The following is a 26,686-nucleotide window of genomic DNA, read 5'->3' as shown; positions in this document are numbered from 1 at the left end:
TCTTCCTCTCAGACGGTCCTCATGATCTGCACCAGACAAACAGCCTTACACACCCCAGATAAAAATAGCAAAGAGCTCTTTTCTCATGTGCCATTACTCACACGTGGTTGAGGAAGCCACAGAGTTGGGTCTACATCCGAGGTTTGTCGAAATTTAGGACAACGGAGCAGAAAATATGACTAGTGTCCCCACAATGGTGTGATTTTTCCACCAGAAATGTGATTACCAGAATTGGATTTTCAGCAGTTACTGTATGCTGCGCACAGAATGCTTCAAAACATGAACCCATCAATGTCAACCATGTTCCTCTGATGTGACCCAGAGGGGTGCGGAGCTACGTCAAACACAAGCACGGCTTGTCAAAAGAAGTTTCAGAGTTGCTGCTCTCAATTTATAACCCACTCCTGTTTTCGTCTTCATGAATCCACTCATTTGGGAGATGAAATGGAATTTCTTTCCTTTGAACCGTGAAACCGGGGAATTTAAACACAGTATTCTGTCTTCTGAGCAACGTGCCATCAGGAGTGTGAATGTGTGTGTGTGTGTGCTCATTTGTGTGTGTCATGCCTGCCTGCCTGCCTGTGTGTCTCTGTGTGTACCCTGTGATGTCTGCTACCCACTGTGGTCTTTAACTGCAGACTCCCAAGGACACAGGCTCTGTAATGTGAACAGCACTGACACTTTTTAAAGAGAAAATAGCATGGCCTTGCCCACTTTTAAGAGTTTAAGCATCCTTTAACAGCCTACTTCATCTAATAAATCTTCTTGAACATAATTACACCACTCCTCTAGACTGAAGAGAGGTAGCCATCAGAGATATTGCCCGACCACACATTTAAAATACATCTATTCTGTTTTTTTCTGTTCCTCAAATATTATGAAATGGCATTGAGCAAACATATTTTGGAGCAAAACTTTGTTTGTTAAATGAATGGATTGCCAGACCCTTCTTTGCAGTTGAATTTTGTTTTTACAAAGTGTTCCTCTTGGATATGAATTATTAGTGAAGTATACTTCACTGTTATTAGTACTGCATGCACTACACAGTTGAATCGCAACTGCTGATACCATTTAGCTTTGTTGTGCACACAGTAAAGAGAGTTAAACGTTTAAAAATTGTCTTTCACTTACATGGCATGACATAAAACCACGACCAGACATAGTAGCACGAACAGGATGGGCGCACTTGGAATAAAGGACTACCTACCGAGAACTTTAAGAAGACAAAATAAAATAAAAACATAAGAAACCTAAGAGCATGTAGCGAAAGCAGCAGATGAATGGATAATGGAGTGCATCTGAGTGCTCACATACAAAAGGCCCGTTTCCACCAAAAGGTTCCTGGTAGTAATTGGGGGGGCAGGAGCTGCTACAGGAACGTCCTCTCGCTCGGCCCTCTCACCTGCCGTGTCTCCACTGAGAGGGCCGAGTAGGAGGAAGGTTCCTATAAAGTTACCGGGCGGTTGCACGACCATGACCGGGGCATTAAAATGCGTGTTGTTAAAAAAGTGTGTTGTACACTAAAGCTAACGTTAGCGTCCGGCTATTTTATCGCTTTCTGTTTACACCACATCGCGCCGTGAGTAATTCCAGTCAGCACCAAGTAAACCCCAAGCCCCACCCAGGACTTTTTCGGGGTCGCTCAGAGTCCCTACCCCGAGGCAGGGCCTTTTTTTAGCCCCTGTAAAAGTTTAGGAACTCTCTCCTTCGGGGTAGTTCCTCCGGTGGAGACATGACAACGGTCCCGGCCCTGTAAAATTACCCCAAAGTTCCGGTGGTGGAAACGGGCCTAAAAGAGATCAATTTTCCATCGGTTCTTTTGAGATTTATGGGACAAAAGTTTGTTCTCCTTGACCCCACCACAAATCAGGATTAGTGTACAGACTCTGTACCTGAGCGGGCGGTTCTCCCGTCCGTCGTAGATGTGGAAGAAGACCTCCAGCTCCTCCCCCAGATTGGCACTCATCAGACTCTTCATGTGGACAAACAGGTGATGGGTGCTGGCGGGCACGGGGGTCTCCTTCTTGCGATGCCGATGTTCCATCTAGAAGCATAAAAAAACATCCGTGAGAGGAGATCATGAAATGCACAACCAAAGTTAAAGGACCAGTTGACCCAAAATACAAAAAAAAAAAAAAAAAGATTTTCCTGATAACCCGTATGTAATCTGCTCATCCAGATAGTTTCTGTGTGATTTGGGCTGTAACTGTATCTATAAAAGGATAAAAGAAAATAAAAGAATACCCATCTAAGAATACCACATTGTACTGAGGTGAAGAGGACGGGGAAGCTCATGGCAGATTGGAAACCTCGCCAAATCACACAGGAACTATCTGAACAGGTTTTTATACTATAAAAAACAGCATGTGGTTATGTCCCTTTGTGTACCAGCCACCCAAAGCATTCACACTGCATTGTTTTATTAAAAAAAAAAAAAAAAAAAAAAAAAAAAAAGGCAGTGTTTAGGTCCTTTTACCAGAATTAGGATCAAAATCAGAAATACTTTATTGATCCCCGAGGAGAAATGATATGTGTTTCCAGAGTACAGTGGGGTATGAAATCTTCACTTGGAGGCACAGATGATGTCTTTTACGATTAGGAGCCAACAGCCTTTAAAGGGTAGCCGACTGATTAATACGACTAGCAGCAGGTTAACACAGCAGGCCTCCCTTAAATCTGATTTGCCACACAAAAGATGATGTCCTTTAGGAGCCAAGCTGCCAACAACTGAGCATCCACACACCGGTGCACACACAAACAGGTAAATATGCAGACATTAGCACATTATGCAAATGTTGTTTCAGCTGCATTAGTGTCCTGTTGCAGTACAGAGAGCATTAACGGAAATGTATTAAGTTCACTCGGAAAGACACATTTAACATCTTCAATCGTTTGAAACAGGGCATGAAATTAGCAAAACAAGACCTCTACCTGTTTCTTTCACTCTAATTTATTTACCTGTAGCCCCTCTCTACAATAGAACGCCAAAAGTGGCATTATGAAAGGAAAGAGTCACTTGAAAAATCCCTTTGAATGCCACTGACATAAAAACTGTCATTATGAAATGAAATCGAAAATTGTGGTGTTGAAATGAAAACAGACTTTGGAAAAAGGCCATCAAAAACAATGCAATTATGAGAAAAAAAACAAAAACCTTGGAACACACCTCAAAACACCTTGGAAAAAAGTTGTTTTGAAATAAAAACTACTATTATAAATGCAAAATGGACTGCAAAAAACACTGATTTTGACCTTGTACTGTTGTAATCTTTTGGTTGTTTATAATCTTGCTGATTTAGAAACCAAAATATTATGTGTAATCCATTCTGAGCGTAAATGTGAAATGCAACGCTCCCACAGTACAGCAAGAACTCTCACACCTCAGCCTCTGGTGCTCTGTTTATAATCTCCGGCGTTACACACTAAATTAACTAAACAAGATCTATATCAGATCTGTGTTCCAGCCACACACAGCCTGGTGTGTTGTAATGAATTATATATAGGCCTAGATCAGCATGCATATTACAGCTCTGTTTATGAGAGATTCCTCCTAATCTGTTGTCAACACCCAAAAAGACAAGGACTGGTTGAACTGAGCATCAAGGCAAGGCACACTAACACACAAATGCACACTCGACTGCAAACAGAGCTGCACACACACACACATACACACACACAGACACACACAGAGCACCAGATGGCCGGTGGAGCCCCTGCCAAATCTTGCGCCGCATTCACTTCTGTAGTAGGAAGTCAAAAGATGAAGAGGAGGACAAGAGGAGGATGAGGAGAGAGGAAAAGGAAAGAGGTAAAAATGGAAACAGCTGTGTGTGTGTGTGTGTGTGTTTGTGTGTGCGCGCGTGCATGTGTGTGTGTGTGTGGTTAGTGTAGAGGACACGCAAGCTTTGCATCATCTCAAAAGCACCAGTGAGTATTAAATCCTGACCACACGGGGTGAAACTTCCACCAGCCCTCTCCTGCATTCATAAGCCCCTATTTGTCTTATTGGTTTACTGGGAGTTAGGCATTAAAAAAAAAAAAAAAAAAAAAAAAAAAAGCAGCAAAGTCCCAAATTTATCTGTATAATACATGAATGGCATGACTGGAAATAACTCATGGGAGACATTCCCATTAATGATGACTGTACAGAGCCACTGAGTATGTTTCAGGTGACATTAAGTGACTTAAACATGTCAGAAAATTACACCACACACCATTTTAGATTTGCAATATCAAAACGATCAAATAGTGCTGCTTTAAGACAAAAGATGGTGGACAATGGTAGAGCAGCAAGGCTTTAAGCAGCAACACTTAAAGTCTCTTTCTTCCCCCCCCCCCCCCAAAATGTTGCTTACGTAACCGGGTTAAGCTCCTGGTTTGATTTAGAATGACTGGGCTTTTGCAGGCCTATAATAAGCTGTGGTATTTCATTACGAGGTTATTTTCAGTGTGTCATTTTAGATGCCCGGTGGGAGCGGTGTGGTTACATGACGGCTTCAGCATGACTAGACACAAAGGATAGACATGACGGCCTTGGAACAACACTGGCAGCCCGGCGGCTCACAACACTGCGGGTTGAGAGAGAGAGAGAGAGAGAGAGAGAGAGAGAGAGAGAGAGAGAGAGGGAGAGAGAGGGAGCAGTGGGATGGTGAGGAGAGAGAAGATGCCCAACCATCCTGATGTTCACCTGGTTACTTCTTTTCCAGCACGTGAGGCAGCACTGAGCAAAGTGACAATAGAAATATCTTTCGCTGCTAGGGGGGGTGGGGGGTGTCAAACCGAGGCTGCAGAGGAATTTCGACTCTGATCCCCCCCCCCCACTTCAGAGCTTCCTTTCATCGCCCACTTCAACATCGCTCTTTAAGCCTCTTTTCATCCTGCTTTTTAATCTTTTGAAAAGGGGAGACCTCTGTGACATAAATGAGAAGTAAGAGAAGATGTGTGTGTGTGTGTGTGTGTGTGTCTGTGTGGAAGGCTGGGTGGGATATGTCATATTATGCAATCACCACGGTGATAATTGGTGGAGATTTTACCATGCCCTGGCCAGGCCTGAGCAAATCTCCTACCGCTGTCTGATCTGCCAGTGTTAATGAACTCAGCACTCTGGGATCGACACTCTGGCCTGCTCACACTCTGTTCTGCTCTCTCTCTCTCTCTCTTTCAGGAACAAGCAAAAGTTTGAAGCGGACTCGCCTTTGCACTAAAGACAGCTTTGTACCAGCCAGCCAGGCTTGGCATTAGATCCGGGGGAGCCAATTCAGGATTTCAAAAAAAAAGGTTTCTCAGCAATACTCACTTCAAAGCCACTACCACAGGGACACTATTTTCAGAATTGTGCATCAAACCCTTGATTATGTACATGTAAACGGTTTCACTGTAAAATGGCACATATCCGTTTTGGAAAACAATTCGGTACCTGCACTTTTTTGAAAATCGCCTGCCTTCACAACCAGAGTGGAAGCCAAAGTCTTAAAAAGATTAAAAACTTCAACAGTAAGCAAAATCTGCATCATTCAGATACAAGAAATGAGTGAGTCTTGTTTTTAGAGAATAGTTGATATCTTATTATGGAAGCAAACTCTTCATATACAACCTGTGATTTGCTTTGTGTTGTGTTAAATATCTCACACACACACAATGAAATCCTCCCATTAATTCTGGATTGAAAACTCTATAATTTTTTTCATTTTCCTCTGTCTTTCTAACAGGGCAAGAATCACTTCACCGTGCAACAATCAAGCTACATGTTCCTGCAGTAACCCTACGCCCCTTTGAAACCTTTCACCGCCTCTCCTCGGCGCGCACACACACACACACACACACACACACACACACACACACCAGGTAATCATCATCTCAAGTCAATTAAGCCACACCACGGTGACAAGGTGCAAGATGAAAACAAAAACGCTCCTCCCCTAAACAAAGGTCTCACTGAAAAATGATGAAAACTGATGTAATTTAGGCTCAACGTGGCACTGGGTAGTGTCTGTGTGCACGTGTGTTTGTCTGTGTGTTTGTGTGTGTACGTGTGGATGGCGGCAGTAAATGCCCGTCCCTTTATCTTCTCCCAGTATGAGGGAATTGCGCTCATTTGCTCATACTGAACACCGTTTAATAGAGGTGCATTAAGCTTTCATCCTGGTATGCCTGCTTTTGTTTTGACTAACAATAAAAACAGATGGATTAAGAGCTTCAATTACCACTGCGAAGGGAAAGCCGTCACAGTGTGTGTGTGTGTGTGTGTGTGTGTGTGTGATAGAATTCTCTCCACACTGCATCAGGGCAGAGATGTGGTTGCCACGGTAACAACGGTTGGGGTTGGGAGAAACAGAGAGGCAGGGAGCAAACGGTGGGGGAAGGAAGGGGAGAGTGAGAGAGTGAGAGAGCGAGAGAGCGAGAGAGCGAGAGAGAGGTATGGAGGCAGATGGAAAGAGGGGAGAAACGCAGACATTCAGCCACACGGATGCCAGCAGCTCAGCGGCTCACACTGATATGAGTTTTGTTCCTCAACAGGATATTGAGAGGGGAAAAAAAAAGACCTACTCTGTCAAAACTCAACAGCAAAAAAAGAAAAAAAGAAAAAAAATTACCACAGATTATGGTGCTTTTTTTTTTTCATTAAACCGAATGAAAAGATGGTGAGGCAGGAAACTAATATTTGATGTGAGGAAAGCTTTGAACCCACAGGACAGACTGAGCATTACACCACTGCACCACTGACAGGAGCGGCCAATTATGCCAGTTTGAGATTTTGACAACCACGGACAAAGCATGTCACCACTTCACCCATTTTCCAGTGAAGGGCATCCACACGCACGCTTCTGCCAGCACCAAAAACTGAGTGTGCCAGTGTGTCACACTGCACGGTGAGATTCACTGGGAGGGCTAAAGATGCTCATCCTCCTTCCTGGCTGCTCTGTGATACTTTCTAGAGCGCAACCGTCGGGTTTCAGAAGTAAAAAAAGAACAAAAACAAACAATTCAGTACTATCACAGGGGATTCCTCGTTTATTTTCTTATGCATTAAGCATGAAACGATGGCACACGCTTCTGCAGAGGCCATGAGCTTGTATGATTTCAACTTCATTTTAAAGAAATGACAGTTTTTGTTGACATTTTTTTTTTTTTTTTGCTTGCAAACAAATAATAATAGGTCTAACTGGACATTAGGAGCTATTAAACTGTCTGACCAGAATTATAACTAGGATGATAAAACATGAAGCGGTATATCCATGTGCAATAAATCACTATAAACGAGTACTAGTAAAATTTGACTTCACGAGTTATGAAAAAAAAGCAATGCTTTATGGGTTTTGTAGTTCTTTCTCAGTCTCGTATCTTTGCTTTTTATCATTTTTTTCTTTTTCTTTTCTCTTTTTTCTTGTCTTTTATCTATTTTGCTGCAAAACATTTTTTTATAAGGTCATGATTCATTTCATTACTCGTTGAATTGGTTCAAGCCCTGAATCTCTTTCTAATCTCTTATCCTTAAAATTGTGAATTCTTCGGTGTATCACGTTACCGTTCCACTCTATTGATCATAATAGTGGGATTTTCTATCGGCTTGTCAGATTCATGGTCTTGCCTCTTGCTCAAGGACATTTCGGCGCACACATACACAAATGTGGAGGCTGGCCTGAACCCATGTCCTCCAGCTGAAGGGCAGTCACTCTGCTGCCTGCCTGTGTGTCATTTTGAGAGCTGCCCAGCTGGATGCAATGTGAGTTTTGTGCAGAGAGTTGGGACGCCACTCACCAGTCTGTAGAGCTCTGTGACGCTGATTTCATCCGGGTCCACCATGCTGAACTCTCGCCTGGGGACCAGGTCCAAGCCAAGCTGTCTGTAACACACACACACACACACACACAGGAACGCACACTCATGAAAACACGCTGAGAAAAGCAATAAATAAAAGTGGTGAATTGCATACAGATAATGGTTAACCAGAGTTTCCTATGGTGACCATTAGGTCATCCAAAAGAGGCAAAGACTGAAGTGAGCAACAAGGCAGAGGGCAAGCACACAGCAAATGCACACACAAACATAAACACACAAAACACACACACACACACACACACACACACACACGCACAAACAGTGCTGTCAGAGCATCCATGTCAGTCAGTCTAAATAAACTTGACAGATCATCTCTCTCTCTCTCGGAGGAACACATGAAAGAAAAAAAGTTTCCTGTTCAGCCATCCTGCGCCTCCCTCCACCACCCTTTCCTCTCCTCACCCCTCTTTTCCTCCTCAGCCTCCTCCCCTTTCCAATGTCTCTCTCACTCCTCTCCTCCCCTCCTTCTTCCTCCTCACCTCCCTCTCTTTCCCTGCTCCTGTTGATTTTCACCAGCTCCATCCCTCTCCTTCCTTCCTAATTGCCTCACCCCTTCCTTATTCTTTCTGTTCTCATCTCTCCTCTTCCTCCTGACACTTTTCCTCGTCTTTTTCCTCCTCCGGCTCCTTCCTCTGAATCTCCTCGTCTTCCTCCTCCTTCATCCCTGGCTGGCCATCTCACTGGACCGAGCTGCGTGTTAGAGTGTGTCTCCTTGTCAGCACTAAGAGAGACAGGCCTAGTCAACCGTGCAACAGCGAGGGACTGTCCACCCGGCTCCTCACAAGGAGTAGGTAAGAATGTGTGTGTGCGTGTGTGTGAGAAAGAGCAAGAAAAAAAGAGGGAAGGGCAGAGGGAAAGAGAGAAAGAAGAGGGGAATGATAGACAGCAGGAGAAAGAATGAGTGAAGGAGAGTGAAGGGTAAAGAGAAAGCGAGTATGACACATCAAGTGAGGTTTTTTTTTGGTTTCACCCCCGTGGCATGGAGGAGAGAGAGGAGAAAGAGAGAGAGCTGTCTGTTTGAAGAGGGAAAGAAGTGATTGAGTGAAGAGCGTGCCTGCAGGGAGGGCGGGCGACAACAAAAGACAGAGCAAGGAGAGAGAGAGAGAGAGAGAGAGAGAGAGAGAGAGAGTGCAGCAAGGAAGCAAGATTTTTCCAAAGCCAAAGAGCAGCCCAAGATACAGTGAAGTCATTCAACCTTTAGGCTCCTCTTATTCCTCCTAAACATGTGCAAAGTTGTGCCATTGTACATTTCACCTGTTTTTGTGTTTTTGTTTGTTTGTTTGCTTGTTTTTTAAAGAAAAAAGTATCAATATAAGAGAAACAAAGCCCAATATCCCCATGACAGACAGTGTGATTTTATGCTCCATTAATTCAGGTATGGGTTCAAAGCTCTGTTTTCTCTCCGTTTCAGAGTAGCAAATTGCCTTTTATTGTTTACTGTAAATATTGATTAATAATTATTTGCATGGATCCCCATTAGCTGTTACACTGTCAAAACACTACTTTTCTTGAAGTCCACAGTAAAATGGACACGTTGCACAGCCACACAGCCTACACTGTGTGTATTGCCCATGGAGGAAATACAAAGTCACTTTTTCTTCTTGTGGGCTTTTTTTTTTTTTTTTTTTTTTTTTTCACAAGTTGAAACAGTAAACACAATGTTGACAATTTAGTTGGAAACTTTGGCAATTCCGAATAGAAATGCATTCATTACGTAACACTTGGGGTGGAAAAATCTTAGCGAGCACAGTCTATTTATGTCCATTTATGATTTCACAGATTCCTCACTGAATAAACACATTAGAAAGGAAGTTAAAAGGGGAACAGAGCCTACACAGGCCTGAATTACTCTGAGGTGATAAATGCTAGAAACTGACATCTAGCCTTGGTGGCTACCAAGTAGCTAATAAGCTTGCTTGACCTCCCAGGCAGTCTACATAGTTCCCAAAAGTCACTTACTAAATTGTTTATGGTGTTGAAGTAACATGTTTTCCTACCCAGAGTGTGATAGGCTGCGCTCAAAATGAACAAGTCAACAAATCACACCACCCATCAGCAGCTTTAGGACTAATTTTGATGGGTATATTTTGCAGTAAACATGAGTTTTGTAAGTCTGAGGTCCTGGCATTGAGCTGTTCAAGACCCCCAGTGAGGAGTCTGTGTGAATTCTAAAATAATTGCCCCATCTTCAGACAGATATTTGAAAGGAGAGGTCATCCCCCTCTTGCTGCTCTCCTACTCACTCGTTGCCCCAGTCCAATCTCGCTGTGATGTGCTGCTTGACGTCCCGCATGCGGTCATGGGTGAGGTGACCCACCAGCACCTGCCTCCTCAGGTCCAGGATTTCATTCATCACGTGCCAAAGGCGGTGGAACAAATCCCCCTCATTTTTCTGTGGAAGGAAGAGACGGTGGAAGGAGTCAGAAGAGGAGATGAGAAGGGGAAGGGAGAGAGAATGAAAGAGGAGAGGAGCGGGAAGAAAGGTGGGATTTGGATGGAGGGGTTGGCAGGGAGGAGAAACAGAGTCAAGATCAAGCCAAAGACATGAATGAAAAGCAAATTGACAGCAGAGAGAGACAGAATGAGGGTGAAAGAGACAGGAATGGCAATGAGAAGACAGAGGGGGGGAGAAAAAAAAAAAAGCCAAGATACAGATGCAATGAGCCACCCCGAAACATAAGTGAAAAAGGAGAGAGACAGAATACAGATGAAGAAAGAGCGCGAGATCAACGCGGAGAGCGAGCGAGGGCAACCCAGAGAGAGAAAAGCCGACGGAGCGACTTAAAATGGATTTGTGCAAATTAGCTTCAGTGTCCTGCTGCTTTTTGCCACCAATTTATGCACTTTGATCTGCGAGTATTCATCAGCTCAATTTAATCAGCACCCCAGATAGCTTAATAGGACGCAAACACAATCAATTCAACTAATGAATGTGTATGGAAAGACTTTGACTGTTTGCGACTTTTGAATTACCCTGGGCAAAATAAATTCTCCTCGCAAGAAAACAAAAATAGGCAACTCCGCCGAGCCTGTGGCTGACATTCGAGTCGATTCAATTTGTGTGTGTGTGTTTGTGTGTGTGTGTGTGTGTGTGTGTGTGCATGCTTACCACGTAGAGCTGTTTCCACATGGCACCCCAGTCTCGCAATGTTGACGTCATCTCGGTGATGACCGAGTCTTCTGTTGGAATGACCGTCTCAAACTGCCTATAGGTTGGGAATACATACATGTAAACAAAATAATTGTATCATGTCACGGCATTGTAGTCCAGAACAAAGCCATGCACACACACACAAACACAAAAACACACACTTGAGGGATATAAGAATGGACAAATATGGACCATCGCTCATTACTTACCCTTTATTCTTGATGTGGGCGTTCTTCAAGTGGATGTAGCTGCATGGAAAGATGCCCTTTGGACAGAAGATAAACAAGATAATGAAAAGCAGCCCTAATGCAATCTGAGACATCCATCTCCCGCGCTATAAATACTATCTATCTATAAGTGGAAATTATTCAGGCAATCAATACGTCGTCAAGTGTGTTTGTGGGTAAAAAGACGGAGGGAGAAGGGAGGGGGAGGGAAACAGAGACAAAGAGATAAAGGCGGAGAGCGATGGGATTTGGGAGAGACAAATAACACATGAAAACTGTATGTGAGCATGTATGTATGTGTGTGTGTGTGTGTGTGTGTGTGCACTGTTTGGCTTTATTAAACCGCAGGTTGGTCCCTACTGACTTGAGAAGATCAAAGTAGACATGATATTTCAGGATGTGAGGGGGAAAAAAAACAAAAAAAAAAAAAACACAGATCACACACACAGACTCCACAAACACACATAACACTTCCCCTCCAACTTTATATGAGAGTCATATTCACCCGAACAGGAGCTTTGTAATGGCCACAATTCATCACTGTCAGTCTGGGTATTGGACATTTGTAACATCTGTCATGTGTGCCATAGAGCTTATGGAGCTTAATTGTCAATATTTACTCAGTTTGATCTGGTTAAAATGATTTTCTCACGTGGACGTTTGTGCATGCCGTTCACGAGCAATATGATTTGGCATGAGGACTTGAGAAATGCAAGCAAACACTGCAACTAAGACCCAATTCAAGTGTTATAAATGAGTTATAAATATAGTTTAAAGAGGAAAAACAAACATACACGGGTGCACGCGTTCACACACATCCAGAGAGGACGCTAACCCACCTTGGTGTTTGGATTCTTCAGGATGAATCCGCGGTACCAGCCTGCAGAGACACAACACTGTGTTAATTTCCACGGTGTCACTGTGACTTTCACACCTATTATCTCTTTATCTGGCTTAGACTGCAGAAAACACAGCGAGAGGAGGTGGAGAAGAATGGAATACATTTAATAAGAAAGAGAGCGTGGGAGATGGAGATAGATGTGTGTGTGTTTGCATGTGTGTGTGTGTGGCCCCATGCATGCCTGTACTTGTATGTGTGTGTCCTTGTGTTTCACAGCGATTTAATAAAAAATCGTCCCCATCCTTCTGACAGCTGTACGTACCAAGTAATTTCATAACACGCCCACCGAAAAGTCATTTTTATTCCAACTCAGTGCCATCTGATAAGGGGACCGAGAAGCCGCTGAATCGCAAACGATGGCTCTCGCTGCCAAATGAATAACTTCCCACTTCAATTAAAAATCACAACACAAACACAGTAAACGATGCAAAGCGGTGCGTGTCACGGCGATGCTCAGTGACCGCGGGCCGATCCGCCATGCGCGGCCACGGCAAAAACCGCACCGCGACCAGTCGTGGCAGGTGTGAAAACAGCAGAGACTGAAGCAGACAAAGGTGAAAAAGACAAGGCTCGCATGCGCCGACACTTTTTTTCACACCGGCGTACACTCCAAGCTGGGCTCGCGCCAAATCACTGAGTGCTAGATGCTCTGGCAAAACCCAGCGCTGATTAAAAAACGATCTAATATATTTACATCTGAGGCTTTGAGCTGATGCTCTTATCCAAAGCAGCAATTTTAAGCTCATTCTGCTGTTGCATCCATTGTTAAGTCCCTCTAGATAAGAGCATTAGGTAAACGCCTAAAATGTAAATGCATTAAATCATTACAATCACTGTGGGTTTTTGCCATGACTAAGGTAATATTTTTATCCCTGATTTGATTTAGGATTCCCCGGCCAGGCTGGCACAGAGTCATTTTTCTACGTGTGCATTGTGAAGCACACGCTCTGTACTTCCTAGATGAGCCATTTATTCAGTGCCAGAGGTCAAATACCGAGACAGATCTTGGCAAAAGTTTCTGCAAGCAAAAGACGGCGAGGCGGGAGTCATACATCAGGAGGATGTGATAATCAAACCGTGTTTTTACGCTGCATTTTACACGACGCGCGTGCTTTCGATGTAATTGCTGTCGTGGAAGTTAAGAGAGTTCAAGAGGGAGCCGGTGACGCCTAGTCAAAAATCAATTACAGGGCGCGGGTGCTGTTAAAGATGGGAGCCATGTGTCGGTAAAGACACCGTCAACTTGGCAAGCTCCCGTGTTTAGAAGTGCCGACAGGAGACGGGATATCAACACGAGGGGAAGCCATTAGTCTGTCTCCTCGGTGCTGTCAGCGGCCCGTCTCACCGCCTGCCACCAGTTTGATTTCATTCCTCCCCTCTGAGCAAAGTGCTCCGCTGGCTGCGCTATTGTCTACTTCCTCTGGGCTTTGAACAGCAATACTGCATCCCTCTGCTAGATCTTCTGTCAGTCTGTCTGTCTCCCTATATGTCTGTCTGCCCAAACAGGAAAAAAAAAAAAAAACAGGAAGTGAGACAGTTTGTCAAGAGCTCAGGAAGAGGGAGGTGTGTTTCGGAGTTTTTTTTTTTTTTTTTTTTTTTTTTTTTTTTTGCATGTCTGTAACTGCTCATCTGTGTCAGCGTGTGTGAATGTAGGTCGAAAAGTTCAAAGCTGAATTAGTCAGTGAGCCCTTCAGCGAAATGCAGACTCAGAGAGAGAGAGACAGACGCAGACCCCAGGGATTTAAATATGATTGTGATCGAGCAAATCCCTTCGCATTTCAGGCCGAGTGATTTCAGTGGAATAAACTGAAAACTTAAACTGATTGGACGGGGTTTATTTATGATGACCTCTGTTTTGTTCTCTCATAAATGTGATATATTAATGTCAATGTCCATTCAATTCCGTTCAATTTTATTTATTTATTTATTTTTAACTGTGTGCACTGTGGGTCTGGGAGTGTAAAAATGTATGTAAATATATCTATATCTATATATCTATATATATATATATATATATATATATATATATATATAGATATATAGATATATAGATAGATATATCTATATATTTTTTTTCAATAAATGGTAAAAAAAAATGTCAACATTTAGCTTCGTCTCAGTCTGTGATTTATTACTAAAGGATATAGAAAGAGAGGAAGAGAGTGAGAGGGAGAGAAAGAGAGAGAGAGAGAGAGAGAGAGAGGAGGAGGAGAGAGGGTGAAAGGCAAAACAAGTACAAGAGAAAAACAGACTCAGCGTGGGCAGGAAGGCGGGAACAGCGGCCAGCTTGTGGCACAGGAAACAGTAGCAAACATGAATTTCCACAGGCATTCATCACAGACACAATGCTGCTTGTTTTGTGTATATATGTGTGTGTGCATGTGTGTGTGAGCAGCACAGCAATCCTTAAGGTGTTCTGCGGGAAACGTGATGATGTGATGTTAACTCAGTGGGACTCCACCAGGTTTGGTGTTTAAGAGTGTGCATGTGTGCTTATGTTTGAGCACACTTGTATTTTGTGATGTGTGCAATCATCTCAAAGTTGATTTTCCCTTTCATTTCTCCTTCAGTAGCTTCAAAGATTCATCTGCTCCCCATACTGTATGACAATGGCACATATATTCAGTATCTGCGGGTTGCAATGCTTCACTGAACCTACATGTACGTGTGCATTCCTGTACACGTGTGTGTGACTGTACCTTCACATTTCTCCAGGATCTGCACCGTGTCTCCAATCTCCAGCGGGAGGCCGTGCTGGACCGTCCCTCGGAAACTGGCCAGCACTGAAAAACACAGAGGCACAACACGCGGGCACGTCAATTTCAAGTTTACTTTCAGTTTACAGAATAAACGATAAGACAGACGCAGAAAGCAGAAGCAGTGGTGGAATACGATGACAAAAAAAACAAACACAGAGACAAGAGATTCGATCAGTAATCTGTGTTGCCGAGATAAGAAAGAGGCTTATAAAAATGTTGCCACTCTCACTACCTCCGTGCACACGCATTCTCACAAGCGCTAACACATCTAACACATCCACAAAATACAATCTGTGCAATATACGTGTATAACCAGGTCCATTCTAAAGCACTGCTTAAGCACTGAGTCAAAATGTGAAACATCGAGATGACTCCATCCTCCATTCTGTTGCCATTTTAGCAACAGAGGTCCTGTAATTGATAAAAAAAATAAATAAATAAAATCTACTTCCATATTGAGTTTATGTCTCATTGCAGCAAGCATTTCTTTTTTACCGCCGGTGGTGGAAATCTCATTTTGGAACAAAACCTTTCGCCGACTCTTATACTTATCAACTTCTCTCAAGCAAAACACATGGGGGGAAAAAAAACTTTCCCCTTGGTAAAATACTATGTTACAAGTTGCTGAGCTGACAGCACCAATCTTACAAAACACCAAACACAGGGCCTTTTGCTCTAATGCAACACCACCCATTCAATACTGAACACACGGGGTCATAAATCATCTCACAGCCCAGAAGTGGAAGAAGCAGCTCGGCCTTTGGCTCACTCCGGGCTGTTTGCTGTAGTGATTTGTTTGTAGTGTTCCCCAGTGAGATACGGGCTTGTAGCTGACTTCAGAGAGACATTTAGGTGGTGTAACTTATAAAAAACACACACACCCCGAGCCGCTCTCCACCTCTTCCTCTAGCTAGAAAACCACCTATTACAGAAACTATGTCCCTTTGATGAGAAATGGTGCAAAGAGACGGTATGTGAAGGACCACAGCAGTGAAACACTCGCCTGCGCTAACCTCCGCTCCGGGGTCAAATCACATTCAGCCTCGATTTCTCAAACCAAAATAGACGGAGGGAGGAGAGAATGCAGAGGAGGGAGAACGAAAGCAGAGATCAGATCAGGTATTTAGGTGCAGATTTCACTGTGTGCAAAGGGTTTTTCAGGAGTTGGATCAACATCCATTCAAAGACAAAGAGAGGGAGACAGAAGGTAAGAGATATAAGAGATACACAGAGGAAGAAAGAAGGAAAGAAACACACAAACTAACAAAGAGAGCTTGTTCACCGCAACCTTTTTCACACAATAACATCCACATCCACACAGAACACCACACGTACACACACACACACACACACACACACACACACACACACACACAGACATGCATAAAAACATACAAAACCCCACATATGCTGACACACGCATACATGTGCACAGGTGTACATGGACACACACAGAAACATGAATACATGCATGCAGAAGCACATACGATGGGACATGCACTTATGAATTTAAACAACCATGCACACACACACACACACACACACAGACCAGACACAGCTACAACATGTAACGTGTAGCATGCAGAACTAAGAGGGATTCTGGCTGCAGCCGACATGTTTGGAGAGAATTTCATTTCACCTGGCTCCACCGCCCGAGCGGTGTACCTGAACGCACCGTCCGCACAGCGCGGACACTGTTCCCCACTGGAGAGGGCTTATATTGAATCTAGCCCACTTCAAAGGCATGGTGACTTGCACCCAAACATCCAGTGAGTACACACTGCAGACAAACACACACTGTTTTATGCACTCTGTCATGTGGAGACACATTTATACACACAGACACACACGGCACAAAACGGCGGACACGACTCACATAGACTTACTTTGGCACAAGCAGCCACAGAGACACACACATTAGTGCTGAAACGCTGAGTCGACTAATAAGGCGATAAGTCAACTGGCAGATAATTAGAGCATTTTAATTTTGTTATCGGTCATTTCAGTCATTTATCGAGTGAAAATACCAAACATTTCCTGGTTACAGCTTCACAAATGCTATAGTTTGCACTTTTTTCTCTATTTGAAGAGCTCATTTGCAAAAACAGATATCTCCATTTGAATTTATTAAAACCTTTTTAAACTTTTTGGAATTTTATTAAAATTTACTTTATATGTATTTCTATTTTTATATGTTGATTTAGCCTGGCATAATTTTTTATCATCCCAAATCATGCTTTGTGTGTGTGTGTGTGTGTGTGTGTGTGTGTGTGTGTGTGTGTGTGTGTGTGTGTATGTGTGTGTGTACTCCAAGCAGTATCAGTGAAAACTATGTATTCATTTTAAGAATGGCTTTTATCTGTTTTTGCAAATGAACTCTTTTGGGCTTTCCCGACTACAGATCAGACTAAATAAGCAATTTTACAATTTATTTACTTACTTGACTTTGGAATTTGGTTGTGATGGATCTTTGTCATTATTTTGAAATGCCTTAGATATAATGATTATTTGATTAACTGAAAAAAAAAAAGAATCTAAATGAATGAAAATAACTGTTTGTTGCAGCTCTGCTTCTTGTATACACACATGAACACACACACATACACAAACACACACACAGTTCAGGCATCACTCAGCAAATTCAATAACTTGAGAAAGAGCCACTTGTGTCGGCCCCTAACTGGACTGAGTTGTCCTCGGTAGGAAATGTCAGCCACAAATAACAACTTAACAGCCAGCCATGTTTTCTCTACAGGACTACAACCCCGGAGAGGACTCGACTCATTTACCCATCAGCCCCCTCTCCCAGGTTGGAGTGGAGTTCAAGTCGGTGACATGAAAAAACGAGAACAGACAGTCGCGATTCACTGAGGCACTGGGTGTTGGTGTGTGTCAGCCTGTGTCCTTCTGCATTTCAAGTCGAGACTTCCTTGTTATCCCGCGAGCTGCGAAAACACAATCTTTACAAGGGATTTGTCCAAAGACCACATCTGACTTTCTAATTCATTCAAAGCACCATCACATGCGCACACACACACACACACACACACACACACACACATACACACACGCACATGCAGGCAATCACAGCAAACACACTCACAGAAACCCAAAGTGTGCCCAACGCATGAATTATCCAAGTGACTTTCCCAGCTGCAGCAAACTAAATTATTCAGTTTCAAGTCGCCGTTTTCTTTTTTTTTTTTTTTTTTTTTTTCCTGTGGTGAAATGACAGCCTCCCTCCTGTCGATCCACTAGCCAGCTGCTGTCTGTCTTTCTCGGACTGTCTGTTTGCCTGTCTGTCCATCACAGCAAACCGCTAAGAGATGCTCGGACGGGACCGGAAAGGTGCACACTCTTGAGGGGATTGATATTGTTGTTGTTGTTGTTGTTGAGAGGGCAACAGGATTGTGTCCTGCTCCTCCATGAAAAAGAGAACAGCATGTACAAATGGAGAGAAAGCTGCCATTCACGGCTGCACGGCCACACAGCTGCTGCAGAGTAGGAAAACAGGCATGGCAGGGGGAAAAGCCTGTAAATGGACGAATGCACACACACGCTCACACATACAACCTCAGCACACACAAAAACCATAGCATGTATAAGTGAACGCCACTGGTGCATGAATATCCCTAAACTGAGCAAAACACACACACACATATGCACACACACACACACTGAAACTGTTACACCCAGCACAGGAGTTTTGTTTCCAGATGGCCTTCACTGAACAGCGGTTCAGCCACAAGACAAACTCTGTCCCCCTCCATCTAACACACACACACACACACACACCCATGCACAGGGTTGTAGCAAGGGCACTGCAGTTCCTGAAAGCACACATTGCACAAGGATGGCAGCGATGGAGAGCCAGGCACACGTGGACAATGAGACAAAAAGAGAGACGGTGACTAAGAGAGAGAGAGAGAGGGAGAGGGAGGGAGAAATCAAGACGCTCGGAGAGACGAGACAAAACACAGCGGCAGGGAAACAGACAGACGCGAAGTCAGTGGCAACCTGAAATAAACTCCTGCGAGAGAACAAGAGAGGAAGGAATCAAGCGAGACAAACACCTGACAGAGCGGCGGATAGGAAAGATGCAACTGTGTGGCAAACTAAAATAAACTGCGGCGGGTCTCTGGTGGGAAGCCGGGAGGGGGGGGGGGTTTGACACTGATGCAGCGTGTCACCGCGTCTTCACAGGGCCAACACGGCAGCCCCCATCTCCGTCACAGCCCTCGAGAAGGTAACTTTGCTGCTCTCGCCTAATGTCAAGGGCGAAAAGAGAGAGAGGCGCCTTGCAGGGAATCACCACCACTCGGCGAGAAAATGCAAAACTCAAATTGAGATTCTAATTTAGCCCTAATGGTATCTGAGAGTACACTAATTATAGCCCAGATGCTTCAGCGGTAAAGCTTATATAGCATTTAAAAACAGTTTTAACGCGCGAACCTCAACTTTAATAATTTACACCCAAATAGCAACAGATATGGGACAAAATTAGAATCACTGCCCGAAGCACCACAGCTGTATTAATACTGCAGAGGAAGCACTGCTTTAAAATGAGGGGAAAAGGTCAACGTGTGCAAAAGTGGAATTACATACATAGGCAATTAAACAGTGTGCTGCATTATATTCACTGCCAGCAGCTATTGTAGAAGTGGTGTCTTCTACACAGTCCTGACCCAATTGTTTATGTTTTTCAAATCAATCTAGACTTTGATTGATTAAATAATCATTTCACTGATTTTAAAAAACATTGGTGGCTGCTGGTGTTAGATTAGAGTGCTAAGAACCCTTTATCAGTGCATGTTTATGAAACTCTCTGCAACCCAACCATCCACCAAGTTAATTGGTCTCTCAAGGAGGGGAGAGGTGCAACTTCAGCTTCCTCTCTAAATGTTAAGTTTCCACCCAGAGCTCTGAGGGAACAGTTGCACTAATTTATTCGCAAACAAGAAGGCAGCTGCGTCCACACGGGGGGGATCTTGATTTCAGAGGTTGCGTTTAGATCAGGCTCTCTTTAACGCGCGTTCCCCAAGATTTAATCCACGGGGACCGCATGCGCGCCTGCGAGTGTGCAAGGAGCATCCTGCCGAGTGAGGCGAGCTCCCTGGAAAGCCTGCTGGCTGGCTCAGATTAGGCTTACATGTGTTTTAGGCTGCCACTCGGAGTCAAGGTCTGTCAAACCACGTTACATTTGGTTTGCTCCGCTCTCGCGTCTAAGCTCCTTAAGAAGAGCCAGCGCAGCCACAGGCCCCCGATTCCACAGAATGCCGCCGCTGCCGCTTCACAAACAGCCCCGGCTTCTTTCAAAAGGTAACGGCTGAATCACAGAGGCAGGTATAATGACAACGATCAAAGCGGAGTGTTACATTGCTGCTAGGCTCAATTTTATAGTGGTGTAATTTCACTATGAAAATTTGAAAAAAAAAAAAAAAAGGATGAAAAAATAATAAGCCCCCGCACAGCAACAAGCAGCCACTGATTTCTGTGTGAGAATCCTCTGCTTTTAACCGTGTTTTTTGCGCTAAATCACTTAGCAAATCGAGTTCAAAAGGATTGTTAATGCGCTTTTTAACCTCATTAGCCTGACCCTTTTTCCTCGGTGATTACTGATCCGACAATGATTCACATGCGTAATCCACTCCCCGCATTAATTATTCAACACGTGTCATTAATATGCTAATTCAGCAACAGCAACGGGCGGTGTTCCACCGGCCTCCATTGCCACCAAAAAGTGAGGATCATGAATATTTAATTGAATTATGTGCTGGAATTTGCAATTGAGCGTTCAAACACACACACACACACATGCAGTTTCAAAAATTATAAAGACATTGATTAAGGCTGATTTTGAAGAAGGGACAAAAAAACAACAGCAGCATCTCCGCTTCCTTCCCCTTTTTTCTCACTCGTCTTTCCCCTGTCCTTTTCTCTTTCTCCTCCCACCTGTTTACAAGCTGTACATTTGTAATCCTCGCCTCAGAAACCCCCAGCCACTCAGTCGAATTAAAAAAAAAAAATTCAACCTCCCCAGAAATTCCCACCCTCTTCATCTCGCTTTTTGAGCGGCGGCAGGGTCACGACTCTAAACTCGGCCGCCCAGGAGAGAGAGCGTTCAAGGCTCGTCCGAGGTTCATTCAAGGTTCGCGAGCCACCAACGCAGCCATATTGCTCCCTTGCTGTTGCCCTGGTGCAAACATGTCACTGCGACTCTGTTGGACTGGTGACAGGCTGCACTTACGGGCTTTTAGCTACAGTAAAGCCCTGAAGGGAGCAACGCAAGTGTCTTCCTGATGTGTTTTGCAGTTCTCTCTCCTCTGTGTGTGTGTGTGTGTGTGTGTGTGTGTGTGTTTGCATACTTTTCATCCAAACTGTGCCAAACCAAAACTACCTTCTATTCTAGCAATGTGAATAAACATTCCAACTCAGACCAAAACTGGCTTAAAACTCTGTTTTGTCTCAGCTTACTTGATGCTCGCCATGCTCTAACACTAAGTCTGCTTTAGCCATTTCTTCCTGTAAAGGAAAAAGGGGGCTATAGTGCACGGATATATAAATACCACGTGAAACATACTTGTTCCACTGCCTGATTGATACAAGGCGGTGAGTCAGCGAATGTGGTTAACGACACACAGGGAGTTACTCAGGGCCTACCCGCCCCGCCACGCTCATGCATACATGCAAAAAAACAGACACACCCGCGTGCACTCGTGTGGCAGAGAGCAGCGGCGACATCTGACAGCATCAATGTAAGCCGGCGACAGATTACGGCGGCGTGGGCGTGCTCGGGTGCGCCTCTCAATCTGCGAAAGGTGATTTCTCGGGGATGAGCTCGGAATTCTGGGAAGTGGTATCATGAATTTTAAAGCAGGGCGGGCGAATCAACGGGGGCCGGCGGAGAAGAGAGGAGGCAGATGTCTGAAAGCAGCCGAGACGAGAAGGCCACGAACAGGGCTCCGCTTGGCAGATACGCGCATGGAAGCAGACAAACACGCACACACACACACACACACTCATACACACACGCACATATACACAAAGGTCTGATCGGCAGCGCAGACAAAAGCCAGGCTGGCAGAATCACCCAGGAGGAACGGCTTTCATTTCACCTTCTTCCATTGCCGGGCGCCAGCTTCCTTTCGCCGCCTTTGTGTGAGCGGAGATAGCGACCTTACCTCATCACAAAACCGCTCACCGGCAACAATAACCCTTCGCTCAAATCACAACGCTCCAGCAGAAGCTTTCAGAGCGGAGCTGTGTGCAGAATGCTATTACGTCTTTCTGAAGCGGCTGCATGGCAAACAGTGTGTCTGAGAACTCGATACCGCCTCAGTATCACGTCTTCGGTGTTGGCTGGTGAGTGGAGGCTGAAAACTTAAACCATCCTGATGCATCAAAGCAGCCAATCCCGAGGCAGTTGCGGGTTTTAGGTTCGGGTATGTTGAGGCGCAGTGTGTTTCTAGGCAACACGTAGGCCACCGCTTGGCCGCTTTTGTCTCAACAGTTAATTTCACTACTCGCTTTCGTCCATATATGCAGGATCCAACACAAATTGTGTGCAGAAATATTAATTAAACTGTCTCAACACTATCGTCTGACACATTCAATTAATACACTGCAAAAACTCAAAATCTTACCATGAATATTTGTCTTAATTCATGTCAAAATGTCTTATTTCTAGTCAAAATAACTTGTTTCAAGTGAAAATTCATTTGAAACAAGTGAAAATTGTCTAAAAACAAGTTACTTCTTAGGTGATCATGTCTTATTTTAAGTGTAATGAGATATTTTGACTGGAAATGAGACATTTTGACTTGAAATAAGACAAATATTCTTGGTAAGATTTTGAGTTTTTGCAGTGATATGCCTTTAAGTGCAAGGAGGAGGAGGCGGTGCTTGTATTGGCTGTGGCAGCAGTGGGTTCTTCGGCCTGAAGTTTGCCTGTTGTCGTTTTCCTGGGGGCTCCACTCCCGCAATAAACCTCCACATAGCTGGCTTTCTTACAACTGCCTCAAGGACCTCAAGTGCTATGACAAAAAAAAAAAAAAAAAAAGATGACTGACACAATTACACACCACACACAACACGCAGCACGGCAAATTGAGCAAAGCAAAGTGACACCAAAGCGGGAGTTTTCTCCAGCGCATGTAGGAAATTATTTTACATATACAATACATATACAATACATTTATATTTTACTCGCCAAACACTAAATTCACCCGCATTTGGTGACTGGTCAGTGTTAATTCTGGACTCTGCATATATGCGTTCTATATTTTGCTTTGAGATTTATCCACACCAGCTCGCATCCTTGCTATGAAGGAAATATGAAGGTAACGGCAAAAATGGGCGGGGCGCGTAAGGTCAAAAAAGAAGGCAGGTGTGTGAGTGCCTGAATGTGTGTCAGTAGGCTGCAGAAGTCACATTATTTGTTATTATTCTGAAGAATCCCGCATCAAAGAATGAATACTCAATGAGACAAAAGATTTCTTCCAAATTTGGACATTCGGGCAAATTTTTCACGCATCTTTATAAACTGATTACCATGGGTATGACTGCAAAAACCAAACTGCTGATGATGACCTGATGCACAATTACAGTTCGGACGGATTCTCTTCCTTCTCAATATTTTTGTTGTCATCTTTGAAAAACACTTGACAGCTCAGCCAAGCTAGTGCAGCTCTAGTAATAGCCCATATTTATCGTGGAAAGTCAGTCACAGAGCAGCCAGCGGTGTTCGCTTTCTCTTAGAAAAATAATTATTTTGGTTGGAGCAGCCGAGTTATGGATTCAGTCCCATTTATGGGCAGATTACGCGCAGATTAACATTTGAAACGCTAGATTAAATCACAGCCTACGACGGGGATTATTGTTATGTGAAAACCCTATGTTTTTCCCTCTTAGAGAAAATGTGTTGGCTCGTGAAATTCATATTTTGGCAAAGCTTTGTGCTCCGTGTTACATCAGACCTCTGAGGCCTATTGATGTTTTTTTTTTTGTTTTGTTTTTTTTTTTTGCATTTTCATTCCCATCTTTGTAGAGGTGCTTCTCTTTTGGTATGTGTATGCATTCATGTGGATGTTTGCTCACATCTGTGTGTGTGCGGGAGAGTGTGTGTGCATGTGTGTATGTGTGTGTGTGTTCCCCCTAGCCTACTATATGGAAGCCCCAGAGGCTGCTTGTCATTTTACTTATTAAAAGGGGAGGGGTCTAGGAAGTCTCAGTACTCCTGCTGCTTTACTGTACACATTTCCTCCTGCACGATTAGCAGTAACAAACCCACTTTTGGAAACACACACACACACACACACACACACACACACATATACACACTTTACTTGGGGGGATGAACCATGTTTTAGCATTTTTATACAACTCCCTGCCAGCCCCAGACAGAGAAAAAAAATGTCCTACCACAAAATTCACACCTTTCTAGCCCTCTCTCTCTCTCTCTCTCTCTTTCTGCTGCCGTTGGGTGTCTGCCACACACATGCACATGCACACACAATCTCCTTTGCAGACCACATACACACGGTTTAATCAGAGGAGCAGCTGGTCTTTTAAATGATGTGAGAATAAAAGTGAGAGGGGAAAAAAAAAAAGATTTTTTGTTTCATTACCATGATCAGAGATTATAGTCACATTAGCTTGCTTTGTGCTTTGTCATTTTCGGCTGACCCAGTCACGAGGTTGCAGGAAAATAGAGATCAGCAACACACACTCCGCCTGGCCGACTGGCCGGCTGGGCGGCTGCAGCAGGAGAAATCATAAACGACTCAGATTAAACAGAAATGGGTCAGTGCACTAAAGCCACTCAGCCTCACCTCATTCCCAGGCACTAATCTGACTGTGTGTGTGTGTGTGTGCGTGTGTGTGTTGTGTGTTTGAACTAGCTAAGTGCATGCATTAGACACGCTGAGCTGGCCCACTGATGCCAAAGGTGAGACGAAATGAGATGTTTTTCATAAAGCCCTCTGTTTTTTTTTTCAATCTCACCTGCATACATTTTCATAAATTTGCTCCCCTTTTCATCACTTTGAAAACTCAATAAATTAATTTAAGGGCGTTCGCGCGCCGAGGTCTGTCCACTCCTGAAATCAAGTGGGCCAAACTCGGTGTGGTTGAAATCAGTGTCACGCTGATCATAAGTTCATGTTTGCACAAATCACGTTATGTCATCAAATTACTGTGCAGCTCATTGAACCGAATGTAATTGTTAGGTGTGATGTGAAACAACCCTGAAATTTTGAAATAATACACCCACCACACTTCCAAATCGTCATATCCTCACAATCCGATGCCACTCAAAGATGATAATAATGGTTAATAATGGATGTCGAACTATCGCTCGGCAATATTGGTGGTGGCAAATTTGCTTCCATGATTCGCCATGAGGGCATGAAAATCAAGCCAAAATAAATAAATAAATAAATAAATAAACACAAAATTTCACAACTACCACCTGGCTTGCATCAGGAAATCACTGAGGCAGTCGATGTGTTGTTCAGTTCACTGGATCACTTTGAATGCCTCAGCTTTTCTGCACTTTTTTTTTCTGCACTGTCAAGAGGGGCTCTTATTTCTTTTTGGCTCCCATGCTGTTCACTTTGAAAGCTAGCTCCAGTCAATGAGTTGCATGATGCTTCCAATTTCATCAGCCAACAAATGAAAAAAAAAAAAGACACTGGTCAGCACCAGATTTCGACTGTGATATATATATATATTTTTTTTTAGCTCCTAACATGAACTGAGCGAAGGAGAGGTAACTGAAACTGTACAGCGAGCAAGTCAGGTGTGAAAACACCCTAAGGTGTGTTGCGTAATCGCACTATTTTGTGGTCACTGCTCCCTCTGACAAAGAACACCACCACGCACGCAAATGAAAGCATCTAGGCCTATTTTCCGTTTTTAACACTTCAGACACAAACGCTGGGAGCTGCAGGTTCAGAGAGTGTTGATTTTCTGTCCCTGAGATGCCTACACATCCTCCCACCCTGCACAGAGGAAGAGGAGAGAGAGGGGGGAGGCAGAGAGGATGAGAAAATACATACAGGAGAGGAGAGAAAATGAAGGATGTGTTGGGTTGATAAGAGAGAAAGAAGGAGAGGGATAGAAGGAGAGATGATGACAGAGTGATGGAGGGAGAGAGGGAGGGATGGAGATGAGGTGGAGAGGCAGAAGAAGAAAAGAAGGAGAAAGAAGAGAACTCCCACAAACAGCTACAGCTGAAAGGGAAAGAAAGAAAGACTTTTCAGGAAAATCTCTCTCTCTCTCCCTCTCTCTCTCCCTCTCTCTCTCTCTCTCTCTCTCTCTCCCTCTCTCTCTCTCTAAAAAAGGGGTGTAACTCTGACCTCCAATTGCACTTCAGGCTCTCCTGAATCAAATTACAACAAATTATACACTTTTCCTGCAGTACACATGCACAGGTACATATACATCCACCCACCCACACACACACACGCACACACTCACACACACACACACACACACACACACACACACAAGCACACGCACACACATGCAAGGCTGACAGGAAATCAACAGCAGGAACACATGGCTGCATGGCGTGAACATACAAGTGATCAGTTAACAAATGCATACCTCTGGGCATGTGACCCCTGCTTTTGTATGAGTGCATGTAAACACACACCCTCACATACATATACACACACACACACACACACACACACACACACACACACACACACGCCCTCACTCCCCAGGCATTTATGATGTATTTGACAGGTTACATACTCAGCTGCCAACGCCACCATCAAACAGTGACTTCTTCTTGAACATGACG

At 43.9% G+C, this 26,686-nt stretch overlaps 1 protein-coding gene across 3 annotated transcripts in view; it reads right to left on the bottom strand.

The window, feature by feature from the left end:
- The window catches only part of dock4b (dedicator of cytokinesis 4b), a 133,258-nt gene that overhangs the window by 82,406 nt on the left and 24,166 nt on the right, over nucleotides 1-26,686 (bottom strand). For all 3 annotated transcript variants that reach the window (XM_030045868.1, XM_030045869.1, XM_030045870.1), the window contains exons 2-8: nucleotides 14,818-14,901; nucleotides 12,057-12,097; nucleotides 11,200-11,255; nucleotides 10,949-11,045; nucleotides 10,083-10,231; nucleotides 7,759-7,843; nucleotides 1,893-2,044 (exon numbers count right to left, since the gene is read on the bottom strand). In XM_030045868.1, the coding sequence (XP_029901728.1) occupies nucleotides 1,893-2,044; nucleotides 7,759-7,843; nucleotides 10,083-10,231; nucleotides 10,949-11,045; nucleotides 11,200-11,255; nucleotides 12,057-12,097; nucleotides 14,818-14,901 (664 nt within the window). The remainder of the gene's footprint in view (nucleotides 1-1,892; nucleotides 2,045-7,758; nucleotides 7,844-10,082; nucleotides 10,232-10,948; nucleotides 11,046-11,199; nucleotides 11,256-12,056; nucleotides 12,098-14,817; nucleotides 14,902-26,686) is intronic.

Source organism: Myripristis murdjan, chromosome 23 (assembly GCF_902150065.1).
Source record: "Myripristis murdjan chromosome 23, fMyrMur1.1, whole genome shotgun sequence".
NCBI lineage: Eukaryota > Metazoa > Chordata > Actinopteri > Holocentriformes > Holocentridae > Myripristis > Myripristis murdjan.
The sequence above is the reverse complement of the archived record's forward strand: the minus strand, read 5'-3'. Positions and strand labels throughout refer to the sequence as shown.